This window comes from Oncorhynchus nerka, linkage group LG10, assembly GCF_034236695.1.
Source record: "Oncorhynchus nerka isolate Pitt River linkage group LG10, Oner_Uvic_2.0, whole genome shotgun sequence".
Lineage (NCBI taxonomy): Eukaryota > Metazoa > Chordata > Actinopteri > Salmoniformes > Salmonidae > Oncorhynchus > Oncorhynchus nerka.
In genome coordinates this window covers 62,317,299-62,342,076 of record NC_088405.1, presented here as the reverse complement: position 1 = coordinate 62,342,076, position 24,778 = coordinate 62,317,299, and the positions used below count along the sequence as shown (strand labels likewise).

The 24,778-nt window shown below is 44.2% G+C and overlaps 2 protein-coding genes across 2 annotated transcripts; one reads left to right on the top strand and one right to left on the bottom strand.

Annotated features, from left to right (window-relative positions):
* Positions 1-87: 87 nt before the first annotated feature.
* On the bottom strand, positions 88-10,368 carry LOC115136453 (reticulon-1-A-like). The gene is made up of 7 exons (XM_029672034.2): positions 10,213-10,368; positions 2,193-2,403; positions 1,808-1,946; positions 1,443-1,512; positions 1,183-1,229; positions 1,012-1,070; positions 88-785 (listed from the first exon to the last, which is right to left on the bottom strand). The coding sequence occupies exons 1-7, from the start codon at positions 10,223-10,225 to the stop codon at positions 671-673; spliced, it is 654 nt and encodes a 217-aa protein (XP_029527894.1). The 5' UTR covers positions 10,226-10,368; the 3' UTR covers positions 88-670.
* A 1,258-nt stretch (positions 10,369-11,626) lies between these two features.
* ppm1nb (protein phosphatase, Mg2+/Mn2+ dependent, 1Nb (putative)) lies at positions 11,627-24,669 on the top strand. The gene is given in 7 exon segments (XM_029670847.2): positions 11,627-12,533; positions 13,398-13,969; positions 22,378-22,473; positions 22,475-22,496; positions 23,470-23,584; positions 23,656-23,719; positions 23,835-24,669. Coding segments are annotated over 7 exon segments (1,296 nt in total). The 5' UTR covers positions 11,627-12,136; the 3' UTR covers positions 23,865-24,669.
* Positions 24,670-24,778: the final 109 nt, after the last annotated feature.

The window sequence follows — 24,778 nt, the reverse complement described above, 5'->3', positions numbered from 1 at the left end:
TCAGTGTAATGTGTGTTTGTGTGTATGTCTGAAAGTGATATACTGAGATGTCAAAAAATATTAATTGACGGGAGCAGTTTCGAAAGGTTCAAACATGTACTCAACATTTATTCAACAATTTAAGCAAAAATCAAGAAAAAGGGAACAATGCAGTTTAATGACACTTTTCAGTAAGCTCCAATCATTGAATATGCACCCATTCACCCATTCTTACGCTTTGAGTGCACTTCCAAAGTAAATTATAAGGCATGTGGTCAGATGGCCAGTGTTCACCCTGTGTGGTCTTAAGATGGCAAGTGTTCTGTGGTATATACCCCCCCCCCCCCAAGGTGAACTAGTTGTCTTTTAGATTTGACTGAAAATTCCCTCCCATATAAACATTGCATTTGTCTATAAACATCTTTAGTGTACCAACACCAAACACTGGATTTGAAATCTTGTTCCCATTCACAGACACCACAATGGGAAAATGGAAATATAAAACACCAGTAGCCTTCCAAAGAACACTCACACTCCCATGAGGTTCTTGTACCCCCTCCCGTCACACCCCCATGAGGTCCTTGTACCCCTCCCCCCTTGTCAGAGTTTCCCAGCCCCTAATCCCAGGTGGTCTGATAAGACGTATGAATGACCCCCCTCTTTTCCCATAGATCCCCCTTTCTCTTTCTTATCACTTTGACTTTTGTTTGTGTTTTGGGGCCAGGGCTGGCACCGAGGTCAGGGTAGTGGTTGGAGCAGGTTTAGCCGCAGTAGAGGATCTCAGTGTACTGCACAACCTCTTAAACCTGCAAAGACAAAAATGAGAGTGTCAAAAGAGGGAAATCAGTTACTTTATACTGCATCAAAAATTACGAGATATTTATAATGTGTTGAGCATAGTTGCTGGGTTATTGTGACCTGAATGTTTTAAAGAACATAATATTAAATGTCCCTGTAGGGTTTAGGAAATTAGCCATATGAAAAATGAAAACAGTCAGATCAGTCATTTTAACAGGCTTGTTCAGCACTTACAAGCTTTTGATTTTCCTCAGGAGGCCGTTGACCACTTTGCCAATCCTCTTCATCCGACCCTGTCACCGAAACACAAGTGCATATTAAACACAGTCCTTTGGTTGCTGCTGTGGATTACATTATAATTATCTACAAGCAGAGTCTGTGAACAGCAGGAGCTCTCTGCCTCACCTGCATTTGTTTGTAGAATAGAGGAAGAGAGAAAACACAGATGACACCTGCAAAAGAGATCAACAAACTATGTTACAGACATTATTTACATATAACTTTATGACAGATCAGAGTTGATGGCGGAAAGTGAAGTATGAATGAAACAGAGAGAGCAATGTAGCATGTTATGGTATTTAGAGCATAATCATGTATGAGGGTAGTGCTGTAGGACGGTGTGGTGTAAGATACTAAGATAGAGAGGTGGATCAGAATGGTCTCACCAACTATCACCAGGGTCAGTCCGTTGGTCATGATGCCCACATAGACCAACACGCACAGCAGCAACACAAACTGACAACAGAAAAACATGTGTTTAGATTGTCATTGTTTGGAATAGGTAGAGATAGCATGTGAGTTTACGAAGCAATGTATGTTTTGTTGATGTATTGTATATATTGCATCTGTCCACTTGCTGATGTAAGCCCTCAGGATGACCAGTTATGTTGTCTGACTCAAGTGCTGGTGATTGTGTGACTTCAACCTCTAGCTTCTTCCCCAATCCCTACACATATTTTATAGTACATAATTACAGTAATACACAGAGGTTTTTTGCGTTTTCAGAGGGACATTGACAGTGGCCCCTGACCTTGATGGAGTCCATGATGCTGCCGATGAAGAGCAGGCGTTTGATCTCTGTGATGGCGAAGGCAATCATCAGCACCACTTCCTCCACCACCAACACCGTCTCCTCATCTGTCAGAGAGCTGTCGTCTCCTATATAAGACCTGGTACCACACACACACACACACACACACACACACACACACACACACACACATCCCTAGTTTAAGAAGCATTTTCTACCAACAGATGCACAGAGCCATACACAGATGGCTGTGTGTGTGTGTGTGTGTGTGTGCGCTTGAGTGCGTGCCTGCGTGTGTGCGTGTACACAGATGGCTGTTAAGGTGATATGATATGTCTCACTATATATAAACTAGAGCATGGTAACTGCTGTAAACTGTACTCACTGGAAGGGGTGCACTCCTTCAGGGTTCTTACGTATCAGCTCTAGGAGTTTGTAGTAGAGGCGTAGGGGGAAGGTGAGACACATGATGGCCATACACAGGTAGGACAGCACGGTGATGGCACTGAGCTGGAACAGGCTGGCCAGGCCTATCACCAGCCCTGTGAACACCAGCCCTGTTTTCCCCACGTCCCGCCAGTAGATCAGATCCACTACTGCAGAGAGACAGAGAGAGGATGGAGTTTGTATAGATCATTCATACATACATTCATTCATTCATCCATTAATTAATTACTTACTTAATAATTCATTAGTAAGTGGTGGAGGACAACAAGTGGATGGAAGGGAGAGCTAGATGAGTCGTACAGATGAATAAGTGTGGATGTCGGGGCTGGTACTCAGACTGATCGGTATGAGCGATTTACAGATGTTGGAGCTTAATTTGAGCTAGTTTGCAACAGCAGGAAAATAATCTTGCAGCAACAGGAAATGTTAATTATTATGTGGATTATACTTAATGAACATTTTTTGTAGGGGTTGAGGCATTTTTCGTTAGGGCAAATCAAGTCTGATATTTTAAAGTGGAAATTATAAACTTTAGAAGCCTTTTTAAACGTTGAATACACTACACGTTTGTATTTCCTGCTGTGCAGATAAATTCTCAGCAACTAAAGAGTGCTCAAATTAAGATCATACAATTGTATGGAGAACAATTGAGCTCATCTGATGTCTGGAAGGAAAAGTGACAGAGAAGTTCAAACCACTCTTAATATAGAATTATGTACAGAGATACAGTGCCTTTTTTAACAAATCAAAAACTGAATAATTGGGCGTGCAAAATTATTCAGCCCCCTAAAATACTTTGTATTCTGCGATAAAATTTCAACATGTCTTTGATAATTAAGTAACAAGTTACATAATTGGGCAGTGATACCATTGCCTCAGCCCTGACTGTTGGCAATACAAGTTTGAAATATGTCAATTACATTAGTTGAACACTGACAGTGTGGATTAAAAGAGGACAACAAATCAAATCAAATCAAATTTTATTTGTCACATACACATGGTTAGCAGATGTTAATGCGAGTGTAGCGAAATGCTTGTGCTTCTAGTTCCAACAATGCAGTGATAACCAACAAGTAATCTAACTAACAATTCCAAAACTACTGTCTTATACACAGTGTAAGGGGATAAAGAATATGTACATAAGGATATATGAATGAGTGATGGTACAGAGCAGCATACAGTAGATGGTATCGAGTACAGTATATACATATGAGATGAGTATGTAGACAAAGTAAACAAAGTGGCATAGTTAAAGTGGCTAGTGATACATGTATTACATAAGGATGCAGTCGATGATGTAGAGTACAGTATATACGTACGCATATGAGATGAATAATGTAGGGTAAGTAACATTATATAAGGTAGCATTGTTTAAAGTGGCTAGTGATATATTTACATCATTTCCCATCAATTCCCATTATTAAAGTGGCTGGAGTTGGGTCAGTGTCAATGACAGTGTGTTGGCAGCAGCCACTCAATGTTAGTGGTGGCTGTTTAACAGTCTGATGGCCTTGAGATAAAAGCTGTTTTTCAGTCTCTCGGTCCCAGCTTTGATGCACCTGTACTGACCTCGCCTTCTGGATGATAGCGGGGTGAACAGGCAGTGGTTCGGGTGGTTGATGTCCTTGATGATCTTTATGGCCTTCCTGTAACATCGGGTGGTGTAGGTGTCCTGGAGGGCAGGTAGTTTGCCCCCTGTGATGCGTTGTGCAGACCTCACTACCCTCTGGAGAGCCTTACGGTTGAGGGCGGAGCAGTTGCCGTACCAGGCGGTGATACAGCCCGCCAGGATGCTCTCGATTGTGCATCTGTAGAAGTTTGTGAGTGCTTTTGGTGACAAGCCGAATTACTTCAGCCTCCTGAGGTTGAAGAGGCGCTGCTGCGCCTTCTTCACGACGCTGTCAGTGTGAGTGGACCAATTCAGTTTGTTAGGGAGTTACAAAGGAGATATCCCCAGCACATTTTGTTAATAGCCATCTTAATTCATTGAGTGCCTTCTTGTATTATATTATATTATTTAGTTTGGCTCCTGGATGCTGATTGTCTGAAAGCTATGGCATATTTAAGCAATAAGGCCTGAGGGGGTGTGGTATATGGCCAATATACATCGGCTAAGGACTGTTCTTATGCATTATATTAGCCATATACCATAAATCCCGAGGTGCCCTATTGCTATTATAAACTGGTTACCAATGTAATTAGAGCAGTAAAAATAAATGTTTTGTCACCTGTGGTATACGGTCTGATATACCACAGCTTTCAGCCAATCATCCTTCAGGACTCGAACCACCCAGTTTATAACTATAACTATAAACTCGTTGGTTCGAGCCCTGAATGCTGATTAGTTGAAGACCGTAATATATTGACCATGTACCAGACCTACTCTTATTGCTTAAATATACCATTGGTATAACGCAAAACGCTTGTTTACTGTTCTAATTATGTTGGTAACCTGTTTATTTGAACAAATAAAACTCAATGAGATCAAATAGAATAGTAATTTAGCAATAATATAATTAAGCAATACGGCACCTCAGTGCTTTGTGGTATACAGTAGAGCCAATAAAGCACGACTATGGGCTGTATCCAAGCATTCCGCATTGCGTCGTGCGTAAGAACAGCCCTTAGCCGTAGTATACTGGCCATACTCCATACCCCCTCGGGCCTTATTGCTTAATTATATTCTGTTCTATTTGATGTCACTGAGTTTTTATTTTATCATATATTTCTCTATCCTCATGATTCCTGCTTACAAGCAGAAACTCAAACAGGACTTACCAGTGATGCACACAATAAGCTACAGGACTATTTAGCTGGCGTAGACTGAAATATGTTCCGTGATTCATCTGAAGGCATTCAGGAGTTTACCACATCAGCCACCGGCTTCATTAATAAGTGCATCAACGAAGTCATCCCCACAGTGACAGTGCATACCATATCCACTCAGAACCCATGGATTCCGGGCAACATCTGTACTGAGCTAAAGGCTAGAGTTGCCTCTTTCAAGGACTAGGACACTGATCTGGACGCTTATAAGAAATCCTGCTTCACCCTCCGACGAACCATCAAACAGGCAAAGCATCAATACAGTACTAAGATCAAAACTTACTACACCAGCTGACACTTGTCGGATGTGGCAGGGCTTGTAAACTATTACGAATTACAAATGGAAACACAATCGCTAGCTTCCCAGTGACGCTAGCCTACCAGACAAGCTAAATGCCTTCTATACTTGCTTCGAGGCAAGCAACACTGAACCATGCATGAGATCACCAGCTGTTCCGGACGACTGTGTGATCTCTGTAGCCGATGTGAGTAAGTCCTGTAAATAGGTTAACATTCACAAGACCGCAGGGCCAGATAGGTTACCAGGACGTGTACTCAGAGCATGCGTACCCAGCTGGCAAGTGTCTTCACTAACATTTTCAACCTCTCCCTGAACCAGTCTGTAATACCTACATGTTTCAAGCAGACCACCATAGTCTCTGTGCCCAAGAACGCCTAGCGTAGCACTCACATCTGTAGCCATGAAATTATTTGAAAGGCTGGTCATGGCTCACATCAACACTATCATCCCAAACACCCTGGAGCCACTCCAATTCGCAAACCACCCCAACACATCCACAGATAACACAATATCTATTGCACTCCACACTGCCCTTTCCCACCTGGACAAGAGGAACACCTATGTGAGAATGCTGTTCATTGACTACAGCTCAGCGTTCAACACCATAATGCCCTCCAAGCTCATCACTAAGGTAAGGACCCTGGGACTAAACACCTCCCTCTGCAATTGGATCTTGGAGTTCCTGATGGCCCTCCCCCAGGTGGTGAGGGTAGGCAACAACACATCCGCCACGCTGACATGGGGGGCCCCTCAGGGGTGCGTTCTTAGTCCCATCCTATACTCCCTGTTCACCCACGACTGTGTGGCTGCACACGACTCCAACACCATCATTATGTTTGCTAAGGACACAACGGTGGTAGGCCTGATCACCGACAACGATCAGACAGCCCCTCCCTCGACGTCAGCAAGACAAATATCTCTTGACTTTTCCCACATTTTCATACGATTTAGCCTTATTCTAAAATGGATGAAAGAAAACAATCCTCGGTAATCTACTAATGTATCTATATAAATATTCAAACCCTTTGTTATGAAACTCAAAATTGAGCTCAGGTGCATCCTGTTTCCATTGATCATCCTTGAGCTGTTTCTACAACTTAATTGGAGTCTGTCTATTTAAGGTCCAACAGTTGACTTTCAAAGGAATTGTCCGTAGAGCTCAGAGACAGGATTGTGCCAAGCTTGTAGAGTCATACCAAAGAAGACTTGTGGCAGGATTGTGTCGTGGCACAGATCTGGGGAAGGGTACCAAAGTATTTCTGCAGCATTGAAGGTCCCCAAGAACACAAGACTCTTCCTAGAGCTGTCCGGCCTACTAAACTGAGCAATCGGGTGAGAAGGGCCTTAGTCAGGGAGGTGACCAAGAACCCGATGGTCACTCTGACAGAGCTCTAGAGTTCCTCTGCGGAGATGGGAGAACCTTCCAGAAGGACAACCATCTCTTCAGCACTCCACCAATCAGGCCTTTACAGTAGAGTGGCCAGATAGAAGCCACTCCTCAGTAAAAGGCACACGACAGCCCATATGGAGTTTGCCAAAAGGCACCTAAAGATGCTCAGACCATGACAACCAAGATTCTCTGGTCTGATGAAACCAAGATTGAACTATTTGGCCTGAATGCCAAGCATCATGTCTGGAAGTAAACCTGACCTCATCCCTACGGTGAAGCATGGTGGTGGCAGCATCATGCTGTGGGGATGGTTTTCAGCGGCAGGGACTGGGAGACAAGTCAGGATTGAGGGAAAGATGAATGGAGCAAAGTACAGAGAGATACTTGATGAAAACCTGCTCCAGAGCACTCAGGACCTCAGACTGGGAAGAAAGTTAATCTTCCAATAGGACAACAACCCTAAGCACACAGCCAAGACAATGCAGGAGCGGCTTCGGGACAAGTTTCTGAATGTCCTTGAGTGGCCCAGCCAGAGCCCGTACTTGAACCCGATCGAACATCTCTGGAGAGACCTGAAAATAGCTGTGCAGCGACGCTCCCCATCCAACCTGACAGAGCTTGAGAGGATTTGCAGAGAAGAATGGGAGAAACTCCCCAAATACAGGTTTGCCAAGCTTGTAGCGTCATACACAAGAAGACTTAAGGCTGTATTTGCTGCCAAAGATGCTTCAGCAAAGTACTGAGTAAAAGGTCTGAATACTTATGTAAATGTGATTTTTGTTTTTTGTTTTTTATAAATTAGCAAATATTTCTAAAAACAGTTTTTGGTTTGCCATTATGAGGTATTGTGTGTAGATTGATGAGGGGGGGAAAAAACTATTTAATCAATTTTAGAATAAGGCTGTAACCTAACAAAAAATGTCAAGGCGTCTGAATACTTTCTGAAGGCACTGTATGGACAAATCTATCTCAATTACCTTGTACCCCTGCAAGTTGACTCGGTACAGGTATCCTGTGTATATAGCCAAGTTATCGTTACTCGTTGTGTAAATCATTGCACTGTGAACTCCACTGTGTACTTTTGTGGGGCAAAAAAGTATTTAGTCAGCCACCAATTGTGCAAGTTCTCCCACTTAAAAAGATGAGAGAGGCCTGTAATTTTAATCATAGGTACACTTCAACTATAACAGACAAATTCAGAAAAAGAATCCAGAAAAATCACATTGTAGGATTTTTAATGAATTTATTTGCAAATTATGGTGGAAAATAAGCATTTGGTCAATAACACAAGTTTATCTCAATACTTTGTTATATACCCTTTGTTGGCAATGACAGAGGTCAAACGTTTTCTGTAAGTCTTCACAAGGTTTTCACACACTGTTGCTGGTATTTTGGCCCATTCGTCCATGCAGAGCTCCTCTAGAGCACTCCTCTAGGACTTTCAACTCCCTCCAAAGATTTTCTATGGGGTTGAGATCTGGAGACTGGCTAGGCCACTCCAGGACCTTGAAATGCTTCTTACGAAGCCACTCCTTCATTGCCCCGGGCGGTGTGTTTGGGATCATTGTCATGCTGAAAGACCCAGCAACCTTTCATCTTCAATGCCCTTGCTGATGGAAGGAGGTTTTCACTCAAAATCTCACGATACATGGCCCCATTCATTCTTTCCTTTACACGGATCAGTCGACCTGGTGATGTTGTTTCCACCCCCATGCTTCACAGTAGGCATGGTGTTCTTTGGATGCAACTCAGCATTCTTTGTCTTCCAAACACGACGAGTTGAGTTTTTACCAAAAAGTTATATTTTGGTTTCATCTGACCATATGACATTCTCCCAATCTTCTTCTGGATCATCCAAATGCTCTCTAGCAAACTTCTGGACATGTACTGGCAGGGGGACACGTCTGGCACTGCAGGATTTGAGTCCCTGGCGGCGTAGTGTGTTACTGATGGTAGACTTTGTTACTTTGGTCCCAGCTCTCTGCAGGTCATTCACTAGGTCCCCCCGTGTGGTTCTGGGATTTTTGCTCACCGTTCTTGTGATCATTTTGACCCCATGGGGTGAGATCTTGCGTGGAGCTCCAGATCGAGGGAGATTATCAGTGGTCTTGTATGTCTTCCATTTCCTAATAATTGCTCCTACAGTTGATTTCTTCAAACCAAGCTGCTTACCTATTGCAGATTCAGTCTTCCCAGCCTGGTGCAGGTCTACAATTTTGTTTCTGGTTTCCTTTGACAGCTCGTAGGTCTTGGCCATAGTGGAGTTTGGAGTGTGACTGTTTGAGGTTGTGGACAGGTGTCTTTTATACTGATAACAAGTTCAAACAGGTGCCAGTAATACAGGTAATGAGTGGATGGACAGAGGAGCCTCTTAAAGAAGTTACTGGTCTGTGAGAGCCAGAAATCGTGCTTGTTTGTAGGTGACCAAATACTTATTTTCCACCATAATTTGCAAATAAATTCATTAAAAATCCTACAATGTGATTTTCTGGATTTTTTTTCTCATTTTGTCTGTCATAGTTGAAGTGTACCTATGATGAAAATTACAGGCCTCTCATCTTTTTAAGTGGGAGAACTTGCACAATTGGTGGCTGACTAAATACTTTTTTGCCCCACTGTATATGACGAATAAACAAACTTGAACTTGAACTTATGGCTTGTTTATTGTGTGTCTAATGCCTACAGTACCAGTAGCCTATATGCTTCTTGAATTAACAAACGTCAACAGGCGAGTTGAAGATATATGGTCTCCACTCCATATGCCACACGTACACAACACATAGCTTACAGAGACATGTACTGTATTTATGGTTCTGTTCACAACACATGACCTCTTAGGGTAGCACACACACACACACACACACACACACACACACACACAATGCATTAAGTAGATTGTGCAAACGCACAGCAGATCTGCAGTAAAGCTGAAGAGTCCTTTCGGCAGCAGCTGAAACTCCCAATGAGCCCACTAACACTAACAAGTGTAAATTTAGAGGGGAAATGATCTGATTCAAACTAACATCCAGGCTCACAGATAGAGCCGAGTTCCCTCCTACACCCCAGCCTTAACCCTAAATACCCAGCAGCTGTGCCCATAATGATTCACCAACATGGCCAAAACAGATCAAATATTTGACGAGTAATCACTCCTCAAAGACAGATCAGGAGAAAGAGGCTTGCTAAGCACCATTCTGTCAGCAACTTGTTTTGTTTTTGTTGTCTATCCCTCTCTCCACTAACTGTAGATCTCTTTGCCTATATCAGTGACCTGATTAGAACTAATCTTCCTGCCCACCTGCCCATTAGTAGAGCCCCTGAGGTGGGCATGGGATCACAGAGGAGTCCTTCTCCCCTCTCACTGGTCCCACAGCCACCTGGTCACATCAGCCCATACACAGAGGCCACCTAAGGAAAAGTCACACATTTACACCGTCTTACCTTTGGTGGCCATTTCGGCAGCGGATCACTCTGCAAACCACCCCACTAGCTTACTTGCTGCTCACTAATCTCCTAGACCCCCTGCACTCCTATGGCCCTCGCTAGGATCTTTTTTTGTCCTTACCATCCCTGTCAGCAGTACAGGGCCCGGCTGGCCTACTTTTATCCTGCCAATTGGATACCCCCTCTTTGAGGGCACACGCGCATGCGCACACACACACACACAGACACACACAGAGACACGAAAACACCCACACACACTAACACACAAACCCACATTCACGTAACTTGGGGAACCTGAGACGTCAGTATGTGTTTTAGTGCAGACAGTTCCTTGGTCTCCAGAGAGATCCTTGGTTCATTGGCCTGTCTGTTATGCAAAGCAAAACCCCTCAGTCAATCAAAGGAACAGGTTTTCAAAGTAGGCCTACCACTCTATTAGATCACACCAGAGGTTAGTATTTATGTATAGGCATTTAATCCTTATAGGACTTACAGGTTGATTGATTAGGATTTGAAGAATACATAGCCCAAATAAAACAAATCCCTCGTGTTACATTCATATAGAAAAGCACTCGCATGAAGACACAAAATAAGGTTCTCCATCATTACTGTGTTCTATTACAAATCATCATGCGTTTTCACATAAATCTCACAAATCAAAAAATTGTTGTGCTGTAGATTTAGGTCAGTTTAAAACTCTAATTACTGCTGAGTACAGTCTAATCACTTAAAATCACTGTAACTAGTCATTCAAATCTGTTCCGTTTTTATTTGCATATGAATTATGAGTATAAATAGTGTCGGGCAGGGTGTTCTAAATAAAGACTGGCCATGGCCAGAGCTAAGTGCGTCATACACATATTCAGCTCAAGGCAAAGTAAAACAATGTACCATCAATCTACAAATGTACCATCACATGACTCACAGTGGATTTAAAAGGGAGCATCAGTGTGCATAATATAGATGAGCCTTCTCTCTCTCTTCCTGTCCCTCCCTCCCTCCCTCCCGCCCTTTACTCCCTCCCTCCCTTTACTCCATCCCTCCATTACACCCTCCCTCCCTCCTTTACTCCCTCCCTCCCTCCCAGCCCCTCCCTCCCTCCCTCCCGCCCTTTACTCCCTCCCTCCCTTTACTCCATCCCTCCATTACACCCCTCCCTCCCTCCTTTACTCCCTCCCTCCCTCCCAGCCCCTCCCTCCCTCTCAGTCCCTCCTTCCCTCTCTCCCAGTCCATTCCTCTCACATGCAGTAGTCTGTGCTGCTGTTATAAAAGACTGATGCTTCTGGCTCCTCTAATCTGCAGGCTAGAAGCCTGATAATTCAGACTCATCAAAGGTCGAGATTAGCAGAGAGCTGGATGGGGAGGGATAGAAAACAGAGGCACAGATAGGAAGACCGGGAGGGAGGGAGAAGTGACAGCGCTTGCATGACAGGGATGAGCTATGCTGCTCAGGGATTGGTCTACATAAATAGCCAACCAATCACAGATGAGGCAAACAGAAAGACTAGGGGACAGCTGGAGAAAGAGGGAAGTGCTATGAAAAAGAGAGGGAGAAGGTGAAATCACAGGACTACAGAGGAAAGCTAACAAACACAGAGCAGGGATGAATACAGGAGAGAGTGCAGATCAGTGAGATCTCCAGAGAGAACAGGAAGAGAGAAGAGAGGACTGAAAGGAAGGATATGGGCAGAGAGAGGGGTGTAAACAGCAAGCAGCAGCACAGAGAAAATCAATCAGCCAGACCAATAGCATCAGCCTGGGAAGCCATGCTCTGAAAGGCTTGGAGAAGCGGGGCTACGCAGGCAGCACACGGCGAAGCACAGGCCTAGCCAACAGCCCACTGGCCCACAGGCCCACAGGCCCACAGCGGGGGGGAGAGGGAAAGAAGACACCCAGAACCACACTGTCAGCTGCTGTAGCCATGAGGACAACACGGAAGGGGAGTGTGGAGATGCCTGCATTTGTCCGGCAGCTGGTGAAGGAGACAGAGAAGAGGGTCAGCTCCTTCTTCAAGGGAGGGGGGCGTGGAGGGGCAGAGCACATGCAGGGGGAGGAGGAGGAGGTGATCCCCAGCCCCTACCTGGACCGTCCCGTCCTGGACAAGCTGACTGAGGAGGGCTGCTCCCGCTGGGGCCTGACCTACGCCCTGGGCAGCATGCAGGGCTGGAGGGCCAACATGGAGGACTACCACAACTGTGTGCCTCAGCTGGGCGCAGGGCTGGCAGACTGGAGCTTCTTTGCTGTGTTTGATGGGCATGCGGGCAACCAAGTGGCACAGTACGCCTCACAACACCTGCTGGATCAGGTCCTAGCTACAGGTGAAACAAACTTAGACAAAATGTTATCATCTGTGTTTGACATACTTCTCATGTTACTTAACAGCCTGTTTCATCTCATAGTTTAAATAGATGCTTGATACAAAAGAGATGCGTGAACAGATCTTCATATATTGAGTTGATGACTCATTCGAGAGCAGATATTTATATGTAACATTAAGCTCATCGGGGTAAAGCATGTGACTCCTCAGTGATGTATTGAATAGCCTATGTTAGAGAGGTGTATACCTGGTAATAACTATAAATGATCACTACATTTTAGGTTCCTGTAGATTAGCAAGATAAAAGGAGCAGTGTTGTGGTAAAATAAATACGTAGCTGACCAATAACACCAATCATTTTAGCCACTGCTTTTACTGCCTGTGTGCAGTGTGTACTGACTTCCTATGTATACTTACTGCTTGTGTACTGTATGGCCTGTGTGTATCAACTGTATGGTATGTGTGTACCAACTGTACGGTATGTGTGTACCAACTGTACGGAATGTGTGTACCAACTGTATGGTATGTGTGTACCAACTGTACGGTATGTGTGTACCAACTGTATGGCCTGTGTGTACCAACTGTATGGTATGTGTGTACCAACTGTACGGTATGTGTGTACCAACTGTATGGCCTGTGTGTACCAACTGTATGGTATGTGTGTACCAACTGTACGGTATGTGTGTACTAACTGTACGGTATGTGTGTACTAACTGTACGGTATGTGTGTACCAACTGTACGGTATGTGTGTACTAACTGTACGGTAAGTGTGTACCAACTGTACGGTAAGTGTGTACCAACTGTACGGTAAGTGTGTACCAACTGTACGGGTGTGTGTACTAACTGTACGGGTGTGTCCTGTAGGAGGGATCGGGCCAGAGGACCACCCTGATCGGGTGAGAGGGAGCTTCACAGATGGCTTCCTACACACAGACAAACACCTGCTAACTGCAGCCCGCCGTGAGGGCTGGGAGCGGGGTGGCACCACCGTGACCTCCACTCTCATCTCACCACGATACTTCTACTTCGCCAACTGTGGAGACTCGCGTGCCATGCTGTGCCGGGCAGGGCAAGTGTGCTTCTCCACTGAGGACCACAAGCCCTACAGCCCTCTGGAGAGGGAGCGCATTGAGAGCGCCGGTGGCTCCGTGTCCCTGCAGCGCATCAACGGCTCCTTGGCCGTGTCCCGAGCCCTGGGGGACTTCAGCTACAAGGGGGCAGAGAACCGGCCGCCCACCCAGCAGATGGTGTCTCCGGAGCCAGAGGTGTGTGTGGTGGAGCGGTCGCCCGGGGATGAGTTCCTGGTGCTGGCCTGTGACGGGGTGTGGGACACGGTCTCCAACGAGGAGCTGTGTGCTTTCATCCGCAGCCGTCTGCGCGTCTGCACTGACCTCAGGGACGTCTGCTCCCAGGTCATTGACCTCTGCCTCTATAAGGTCAGTACCCAAGGTCACCTGTAGATCATTACATATGGACCACATCAGTGATCTGTTAAAATAGTCCCTTCATGTACATGTTGGTGCATAAGTGTATCAGTTCGCTGTCAACATGTGGATGCACTATCCTCAATGTAGACAGGGCAAAATGTTCTGATCTGGTTAAACATGAGCCACACAGACTGAACATGAGTTAATAAAACGTGATATTATTTTGGCAGAGGCTATGGCTTTATTTTCCATTACATAATAATAATCCCATGAAATACGTTTATCGAGGATATACCAGAACTCAAAGAGTACCTTCTGACCTTCGCAAGGCTTAGACAGACCACTGGGACATGAGAATGTATGACGTCACAATACCTTTACAAACACATACCCACTAGCACACACCTGTTGAACACATACTCTGTGAGCTGAGCTGGGCTGGCTTTGACTACCATATCCTCACCTTAGTATGGCTTGGCGGTTATATAACAGTGTTCCAGTTTAGAGATTCTGCTCAACGACCTGAAAATGTCACAGTTTCTAATGCTCTCACACACTTCACCGTCATAGTCAGTTCAGTTGTGCATGAAGGCGCGGCGAGTCAGTTCAGTTGTGCATGAAGGAGGAAGTAGGCTATTCATGTTCCTGAAGGGAGACAATGTGCTTTAGCTTTGCTGTGTGGAGGGTCAGTCTTATACAAAGGATAAGGTTGCATACAGCATTTGTACATCAGACTCTGCTTTTATTAGCCCACCCAGGTCACATCAGGGTTGGACGTGGGGGGGGTGCGAGGAGATTATTTAAAATACTCTTTGAAGAGGTAGAATTTCAAAGTTTTCGGAAGATGAGCAGGGATCCTTCAGGGGGAAGCTGGTTCTGAGCCAAGAGACCACGGGTGGCAGAGCGGAGTACTCGGGTTGGGGTGTAGGGTTTGAGCATAGCCTGAAGGTAGGGAGGGGCAGTTCCTCTTGCTGCTCAGTAGGTAAGAACCATGGCATTGTAGTGGATGCGAGTTTCAACTGGAAGCCAGTGGAGTGTGCGGAGGAGCGGGGTGACATGGGGGAACTTGGGAAGGTTGAACACTAGACGGGCTGCAGCGTTCTGGATAAGTTGCAGGTGTTTGATGGCACAAGTGGGGAGCCCAGCCAACAGCAAGTTGCAGTAATACAGACGGGAGATGACAACTGCCTGTATTAGGACCTGCCCGGCTTCCTCTGTGAGGTAGGGTCGTACTCTATGGATGTTGTAGAGCAGGAACCTGCAGGAGCAGGTCACTGCTTTGATGTTTACAGAGAACGACAGGGTGTTGTCCAGGGTCACGCCAAGGTTCTTTGCACTCTGGGGGGGGAGGGACACTCGAGTTGTCAACCTTGATGGAGAGGTCTTGGAGTGGGCAAGCTTTCCCTGGGAGGAAGAGCAGCTCCATCTTGTCCAGGTTGAGCTTGAGGTGGTGGGCTTACATCCAAGCTGAGGCACACTATATAATACAAAATTATGTGGACACCCCTTCAAATGAGTAGATTCGTCTATTTCAGCCACAACCGTTGCTGACAGGTCTATAAAATCGAGCACACAGCCATGCAACCCCCACAGACAAATATTGACAGTAGAATGGCCTTACCGAAGAGCTCCGTGATTTTCAACGTGGCACCGTCATAGGATGCCACCTTTGCAACAAGTCAGTTTGTAAAATTTCTGCCCTGCTAGAGCTGCCCTGGTCAACTGTAAGTGCTGTTATTGTGAAGTGGAAACGTCTAGGAGCAACAACGGCTCAGCCGCAAAGTGATGGCTCAAACAACGGGACCACCGAGTGCTAAAAGCTTGTAAAGATCGTCTGTTCTCGGTTTTGCAACACTCACTACCGAGTTCCAAACTGCCTCTGGATGCAACGTCAGCACAATAACTGTTCGTCAGGAGTTTCCTGAAATGGGTTTCCATGGCCGAGCAGCCCCACACAAGCCTAAGATCACCATGCGCAATGTCAAGCATCAGCTGGAGTGGTGTAAAGCTTGCTGCCTTTGGACTCTGGAGCAGTGGAATATCGTTCTCTGGTGTGATAAATCACGATTCACCATCTAGCAGTCCGACGGACGAATCTGGGTTTGGCGGATGCAAAGAGAACGCTACCTTCCCTAATGCATAGTGCCAATTGTAAAGTTGGTGTAGGAGGAATAATGGTCTGGGGCTGTTTTTCATGGTTCGGGCTAGGCACCTCAGGCTAGGCACCTCAGTTCAAGTGAAGGGAAATCTTAATGCTACAGCATACAATCACATTCTAGACTATTCTGTTTTTCCAACTTTGTGGCAACAGTATAAGGAAGGCCCTATCCTGTTTCAGCATGACAATGCCCCTGTGCACAAAGCGAGGTCCATACAGAAATGGTTTGTCGAGATTGATTTGGAAGAACTTGACTGGCCTGCAAAGAGCCTTGACCTCAACCCCATCAAATACCTTTGGGATGAATTGCAGTGCCGACTGCAAACCAGGCCTAATCGGCCAACATCAGTGCCGACGTCACTAATGCTCTTGTGACTGAATGGAAGCAGGTCCCCACAGCAATGTTCCAACATCTAGTGGAAAGCCTTACCAGAAGAGTGGAGGCAGCAACTCCATATTAATGCACATGATTTTGGAATGAGATGTTCGACGAGCAGGTGTCCACATACTTTTGGTCATGTAGTGTATCTTCCAGGCACGCAGAGATGCGTGTCGCCACCTGGGTATCATCCGCATAGCAGTAATAGGAGAGACCATGCGAGGATATGACAGAATCAAGTGGCTTGGTGTATAGAGAGAAGAAGAGAGGGCCTAGAACTGAGCCCTGAGGGACACCTGTATTGAAAGTATGTGGTGCAGACACAGATCCGCTCCACGTCACCAGGTAGGAGTGGCCTGCCAGGTAGGATGCAATCCAAAAGTGTGCAGAGCCTGAGACACCCAGCCCTGAGAGCGTGGAGAGGAGAATCTGAGGGTTCACATTGTTGAAGGTTGTGGATAGATCTAGGAAGATGAGAACAAAGGACAGAGTGTCAGCTTCCGCAGTGCGGAGAGCCTTCGTGACACAGAGAAGAGCAGTCTCGGTTGAGTGACCCGTCTTGATGCCTGACTGGTTAGGGTCAAGAAGATTGTTCTGAAAGAGATAGAGAGAGAGAGTTAGTCAGAGAGCACGCTCAAGAGTTTTGGAAACAAAAGACAGGTATACCGGTCTGTAATTTTTGGCGTCAGAGGGGTCAAGTGTTGGTTTCTTGAGGGAAACGACCCTGGCCATTTTAAAGTCAGGGAGGACACAGCCAGTGGTCAGGGATGAGTTTATGAGGAATGGGAGGTCTCCAGAGATTGTCTGGAGAAGGGGATGGAGTAAAGAGAGCAGGTTGTCGGACCACACTAATCGCAGGATTTGATCTGAAAAGAGAGGTAGAAAGAGGTCAAGGTGTAGGGTAGTTCTGTGTGAGTGGGACCAGTGGACTCAAAAGGCTGAGGGAATGAGGAGGAGATGTCGTCGACCTTCTTTTCAACGTGTTTGACAAAGTAATCCGCAGAACGGGAAGAGGAGGGGAGGTTTAATCTTTTACTGAAATGGGCTCAATCAGGGTCACAAAGAGTGTATCTTGGTCATCTTTAACACATTTACCTTGAAACATAAGTATACACCTTTACACATATGGTTATTGACTTTAAAAAAAGAAAACACTTGTACTGTGTCAAATAGAGTTGAAATTTAATGCATTCCAATATTACACTTTATATACTGTACATCACAGAATATAACAACTGTTTGACATAGACACACCTAACTTTCTGCAGGTTTTTGAAATTATCTTTATTAATGAAATTATAAAAAATATGAATAACATTCCATCCATGAGGCCAAAGAGGGTAGTTTTGGTCATTGACTGCAGGAAAGGGCTACAGAGGGCGGTGAAGATCGAAAAGAGCCAGAAGCTTGAAATTTACAGTGATGGAAGGTAGATGAAGATGAGGTCAAGCGTATTGCCTGCCTTGTGAGTGGGAGGAGACTGGGAACAGGTGAGGTCAAAAGAGGCAAGGAGGGGAAGAAAGAGTTCAAAACACTGCCAGAAACAGACCAGGAATCCCACATTGTTGTGCATGCAGGGTTCACTAAACTAGAACGGTTGCAGCCAAGGGGTGGGGAGCATCTGTAAAGCCTACAGGAGAGGAGCGAACAGGTATAGAAAACACACACATGGTTGGCAAAGCTACAAAAGAGCAAAATGAGATCATCTGAAAATAACTAAATCAAATCAAATTTGATTTGTCACATACACATTTAGCAGATGTTATTGCGGGTGTAGCGAAATGCTTGTGTTTCTAGCTCCAACAGTGCAGTAGTATCTAAAATTCACAACAATACACACAATACACACAACCTAAAAGTAAAATAATGGAATTTAGGAATATATATATATTAGGATGAGCAATGTCAGAGTGTCATAGACTAATACAGTAGAATAGAATACATTATATACAGTACCAGTCAAATGTTTGGACACCAACTCAATCAAGGGTTCTTCTATACTTTTACTATTTTCTATGTTGTAGAATAATAGTGAAGACAAAAACTATAAAATAACACAAAATATATTTTATATTAGAGATTCTTCAAAGTAGCCACCCTTTGCCTTGATGACAGCTTTGCATACTCTTGGCATTCTCTCAACCAGCTTCACGAGGAATTATTTTCCACCAGTCTTGAAGGAGTCCCCACATATGCTGAGCACTTGTTGGCTGCTTTTCCTTCACTCTGCGGTCCAACTCATCCCAAACCATCTCAATTGGGTTAAGGCCGGGTGATTGTGGGGGCCAGGTCATCTGATGCAGCACTCCATCACTCTCCTTCCTTGTCAAATAGCCCTTACACAGCCTGGAGGTGTGTTATGGGTCATTGTCCTGTTGAAAAACAAATGATAGTCCAACTAAGAGCAAACTAGATGGAATGGCGTATCGCTGCGGAATGCTGTGGTAGCCATGCTGGTTAAGTGTGCCTTGAATTCTAAATAAATCACAGACAGTGTCACCAGCAAGGCAACCCACACCATCACACCTCCTCCTCCATGCTTCACTGTGGGAACCACACATGCGGAGATAATCCGTTCACGTACTCTGCATCTCACAAAGACACGGCGGTTGGAATAAAAATCTCAAATTTGGACTCATCAGACCAAAGGACAGATTTCCACTGATCTAATGTCCATTGCTCATGTTTTTTGGCCCAAGCAAGTCTCTTCTTATTATCGGTGTCCTTTAGTAGTGGTTTCTTTGCAGCAATTCGACCATGAAGGCCTGATTCACGCAATCTCCTCTGAACAGTTGATGTTGAGATATGTCTATTACTTGAACTCTGTGAGGTGCAATCTGAGGTGCAGTTAATTGCCTATTTCTGAGGTTGGTAACTCTATTGAACGTATCCTCTGCAGCAGAGGGAACTCTGGGTCTTACGTTCCTGTGGCGGTCTTCATGAGAGCCAGTTTCATCATAGCACCTGAGGGTTTTTGGAACTGCACTTGAAGAAACTTTCAAAGTTCTTGAAATTTTCCGGATTGACTGACCTACATGTCTTAAAGTAATGACTGACTGTCGTTTCTCTTTGCTTATTTGAGCTGTTCTTGTCATAATATGGACTTGGTCTTTTACCAAATAGGGCTCTTCTGTCACAATACAACTGATTGGCTCAAATACATTAAGAAGGAAGAATTTCCACAAATTAACTTTTAACAAGGCACACATGTTAATTGGCTTCTCAACTGACTGCCTCGCCTGGTTCACCAACTACTTCTCAGATAGTGTTCAGTGTGTTAAATCGGAGGGCCTGTTGTCCAGACCTCTGGCAGTCTCTAGGGGTTCACGTGCCACAGGGTTCAATTCTGGGGCGACTTTTTTCTCTGTATATATCAATGATGTCGCTCTTGCTGCTGGTGATTTTCTGATCCACCTCTACGCAGACGACACCATTCTGTATACATCTGGCCCTTCTTTGGACACTGTACTAACAAACCTCCAAACAAGCTTCAACGCCATACAACACTCCTTCCGTGGCCTACAACTGCTTTACATTCTAGTAAAACTAAGTGCATGCTCTTCAACCGATTGCTGCCCGTACCCTCCCACCCGACTAGCATCACTACTCTGGACGGTTCTGACTTAGAATATGTGGACAACTACAAATACCTAGGTGTCTGGTTAGACTGTAAACTCACCTTCCAGACTCACATTAAGCATCTCCAATCCAAAATTAAATCTAGAATCGGCTTCCTATATCGCAACAAAGCCTCCTTCACTCATGCTGCCAAACATCCTCGTAAAACTGACTATCCTACCGATCCTTGACTTCGGCGATGTAATTTACAAAATAGCCTCCAACACCTACTACTCAGCAAACTGTTTGTAGTCTGTCACAGCGCCATTTTGTCACCAATGCCCCATATACTACCCACCACTGCGACCTGTGTCCTCTCGTTGGCTGGCCCTCACTACATATTCATCGCCAAACCCACTGGCTCCAGGTCATCTATAAGTATTTTCCAGGTAAAGCCACGCCTTATCTCAGCTCACTGGTCACCATAGCAACACTCACACGTAGCATGCACTCCAGCAGGTATATTTCACTGGTCATCCCCAAAGCCAACACTTCCTTTGGCTGCCTTTCCTTCCAGTTCTCTGCTGCTAATGACTGGAACAAACTGCAAAAATCTCTGAAGCTGGAGTCATATCTCCTTCTCTAACTTTAAGCATCAGTTGTCAGAGCAGCTTACCGATCACTGTACCTGTACACAGCCAATCTGTAAATAGCCCACCCAACTACCTCGTCCCCATATTATTACTTACCCGCTTGCTCTTTTGCACTCCAGAATCTCTACTTGCACATCATCATCTGCACATCTATCACTTCAGTGTTAATGCTAAATTGAAATTATTTCGCCACTATGGCCTATTTATTGTCTTACCTCCCTAATCTTACTACATTTGCACACACTGTATATATATTTTTTTCTATTGTACTATTGACTGTACGTTTGTTTATCCCATGTGTAACACTGTGTTGTTTTTGTCGCACTGCTTTGCTTTATCTTGGCCAGGTCGCAGTTGTAAATGAGAACTTGTTCTCAACTGGCCTACCTGGTTAAATAAAGGTGAAATAAATCAAATAAAATACAAATGCATTCCATTGAAATGCATTCCAGGTGACTACCTCATGAAGCTGGTTGAGAGAATGCTAAGATTGTGCAAAGCTGTCATCAATTCAAAGGGTGGCTACTAAATATATTTAGATTTGTTTAACACTTTTTTGGTTACTACATGATTCCATGTGTTATTTCATAGTTTTGATATCTTCACTATTAGTCTACAATGTAGAAAATAGTCCAAATAAAGAAACCCCTTGAATGAGTAGGTGTGTCCAAATGTTTTACTGGTACTGTACAGTATAGCAAAAATATGTAAACATTATTAAAGTGACTAGTGTTCCATTATTAAAGTGGCCAGTCATTTCAAGTCTATGTATATATGGCAGCAGCCTATAAGGTGCCTAGTGATGGCTATTTAACAGTCTGATGGCCTTGAGATACAAGCTGTTTTTCAGAAGAGAAGTGGTCATAGTTGGAGGTAAGACACTCAAGTAAGAGAGTGGTGTGGAGCCTTCCTCTCTTTCCTTCCTCAAATAACTCAGCAGAACAACTCTACAGCACCTTCTTTGTTTCAGCGATGGTCTTAGATTTGCGACCAGACCGCCACTGAGAAAACATGGGAGACTGAAGCGCTAGCAATAATTGCCTTGCAGAGGTAAAGAGCACACCTCCATGATACCAATTGCTGATTGCCTATGAGAGGAGAAACCACTCCCCCTCCAATACAGCCACTGATTACGAAGACAACAACAGTCGCAAATTGCCCTGCCCCTTAATCCTGGTTGAGGTGTCAACAATCATCTGTAAATGATTAACAGTCAGCAGTTCATGCACCACGTAGGCTACAGGGAAGACAGGCAGTACTCTATCATTTGAGAGTGGGGTAACTTCTAGAACAAAGGGGGCCTAATCTTGTAAGGATCAGACAAACACAGAAGAGAAGTGGTCGTAGTTGGAGGTCAAAGGTCACTACTTAGCGGGCTGTTGCAATCCTGCTAGTAGCCTTCTAGTAAGCCTTGTTTGGCACTCACCTGATTTGGCACTTGACCAACAACAATATCTACAGCTCAATACATTTTCACCATTATTATAATGGAGGGAAAGATTATCTCACACACTGTTCAGAGGGCACATCACAAAAATGTGCTAACAACAGTCAACCCTCTTTACAAATGTAAGATGTACTTATGTCAGGTCTGTACTGTATCCTACCATGAGGGGATCTCTGTGTACTGGGACTGTCCTAACCCTGGTTGGCTTGTTCTCCTCTGCAGGGCAGTCTGGACAACATCAGCATAATCTTGGTCTGCTTCCCTGGCTCCCCCCAGCTCTCAGCAGAGGCCCTACACCAGGAGGCAGCACTTGAAGATCTTGCTGGAGTCTAAAGTGGCAGGTGCAGTATTGTGGGGGTCGTTGTGAGGATAATTATATTCACTCACTTCAGTTTATCCATTTTAACCCCAAATCAGTTTACAACAAGATTTACACAACTATAGTTGGGTCATTCCACAAATTAGTCACCTTTTGAGTACCTAAAAACACCAACAGTCATAAAGAGCACGTTAAACTTAATAAAAAAACACGTTTTCCCATCTCAAGAGGTTAAATAAAAGAAATACTATAGTAAGTGCCTATTAAGTGCAAATAAAGTAACAGGGTTGAAATCAGCCATAAATCCCCTTGTGACAGAAGGAATAGAAGCTTGTTGTGTACAACAAGGAGGGGCGATTGAATGCAAGCTTCACCCCAAAAAAATTCTGTAAAAAAAATGTCTAGCCTGTCTGTTCATAGCTAACAGGGTTGACGTGGTGTGATCGACCAGCTCAGTTTTCCACCACGAAGCATAAAATAAAATAAAATTGCCAAAAGGAGTAGAACCAGCTCACCTGCTTTTACACTGTGTAAAAATACTTATTTTGAAAAAGATATTAAAACAAGAGCTCAGTTCAAGTAAGTGTTGACAAAATGCAACAAAATAACTAGGACTTTGCAATGATGGTGACAACTTGGAGAAATGTTGGGGTTAAGGGGGTTAAAATAGTCACAGAGGATGCTTAAAAGGACATGTACAAATGCTGAATTTCGGGCACTTTAGCAAGTCTTTATTAATATAAAAAAACAGATTTATTGAATTGTCCATGTGGTCTATATTAAAGGCAACTTCATTTAATATAACAGGCTTTTAAAATTCAATATCTGTGCACCATTTCTACTTCAAATATCAAAGGAATGCAAAAGGCACTCATTTTGTGGAGTGAAACAGTTCATTGATACAGAGAGGACAGGTGCACTATTGTCAAGTACGCTACATGTAACATTTCAATCATTGTTTTTCTTTCAAATACTCCCCTCTTCCCTTTTGATAGAGATATATGAGGAGCTGAGTTCCCAGGGGGAGGATCCTGACCTGCTGTCTGTCCTCACTGTTCTGGCAAACACTGATGTCCCAGGTTTACCACCTGGAGGCGGTCTGCAGAGCAAGTAAGTGCAATAAGGATCCTCTGAGTAGAGAGACACTGCTTGTCCTCAAACCTGTTTCCTGTGTGTTGCAGAAGGAACTGTATCATCTCTGCCTATTACGAAAAGAAAGAGGCACACAAACCTACTACACCTAATGTAAGTGTTTGTATTTATATCAAACTGTCTCAGTTACTATACCAATACTACGTCATCTCTGAGCGGGTCAGTATTTATACACAATCACTTAACAGCAGTCCACATTTTTCTCCAGGGGCTTGGTGTTTCTGAGAAGCTCGTCTAGGCTCTGTTGTCTGGGAAACGTCTCAGGAACACAACCAATGACAAAATAAAAACTGTTTTCATTATGTGGCAATTCAATCAATCACAAAAGGGAACCTGACGAAGGAATATTGTCGCATCCCTCCTGCCAAGCAACATCCTGATGAGACAAGTATAATGCAATTTGTGGACTATAGATTTTATATTTCTACAATATAGGGAACATTTTATTTTATAGGACCTGACACTTTTAAACTCAGAGATTCTGGCTCAGCAATATGATCCAGTAGTTGACAACCCATCTGACATATATTTATCCCATATGGATAACAATGTCAAATTCGAATTGTTATATTCTTTAAAAATGGAATTTAATGAGGTAAAATTAGCACCAGTATTCTTTGCACAACTTCTATAGGTATGGATTTCAGGTTGATGTTTAGTGTTGAGTCATCAAACCTCTCTCTCTCTGTCCTGTGTTTGGTCTGGTTGGCATGACCTGTACTGTGTTTGGTCTGGTTGGCATGACCTGTACTGTGTTTGGTCTGGTTGGCATGACCTGTACTGTGTTTGGTCTGGTTGGCATGACCTGTACTGTGCTGCCTTACCGACCTTGATGACAGTGGATTTAATAACCTGTTACAGTGACATGACCAAGACAAACCCAAGAAAGGTCAGTAGATTGATGAACGTGTTAATGTATTATCATATGTGATTTAAATGAGTATGTACTTTACTTACATACTGTGTAGTGTGTGTATAGACACTACATGTTAAAAGTCATGACTGTTTTCAGCCTAAATAAAGATGATTTGACTGAATAAGAACTTGCAGAGAATTTACTAGAGAGCACCACAGCATCCACTTACATCTCCATCAAGTAGCTTTCAACTACATATTTATAATGACAAATATTTTGATATGCCAGATCATTAA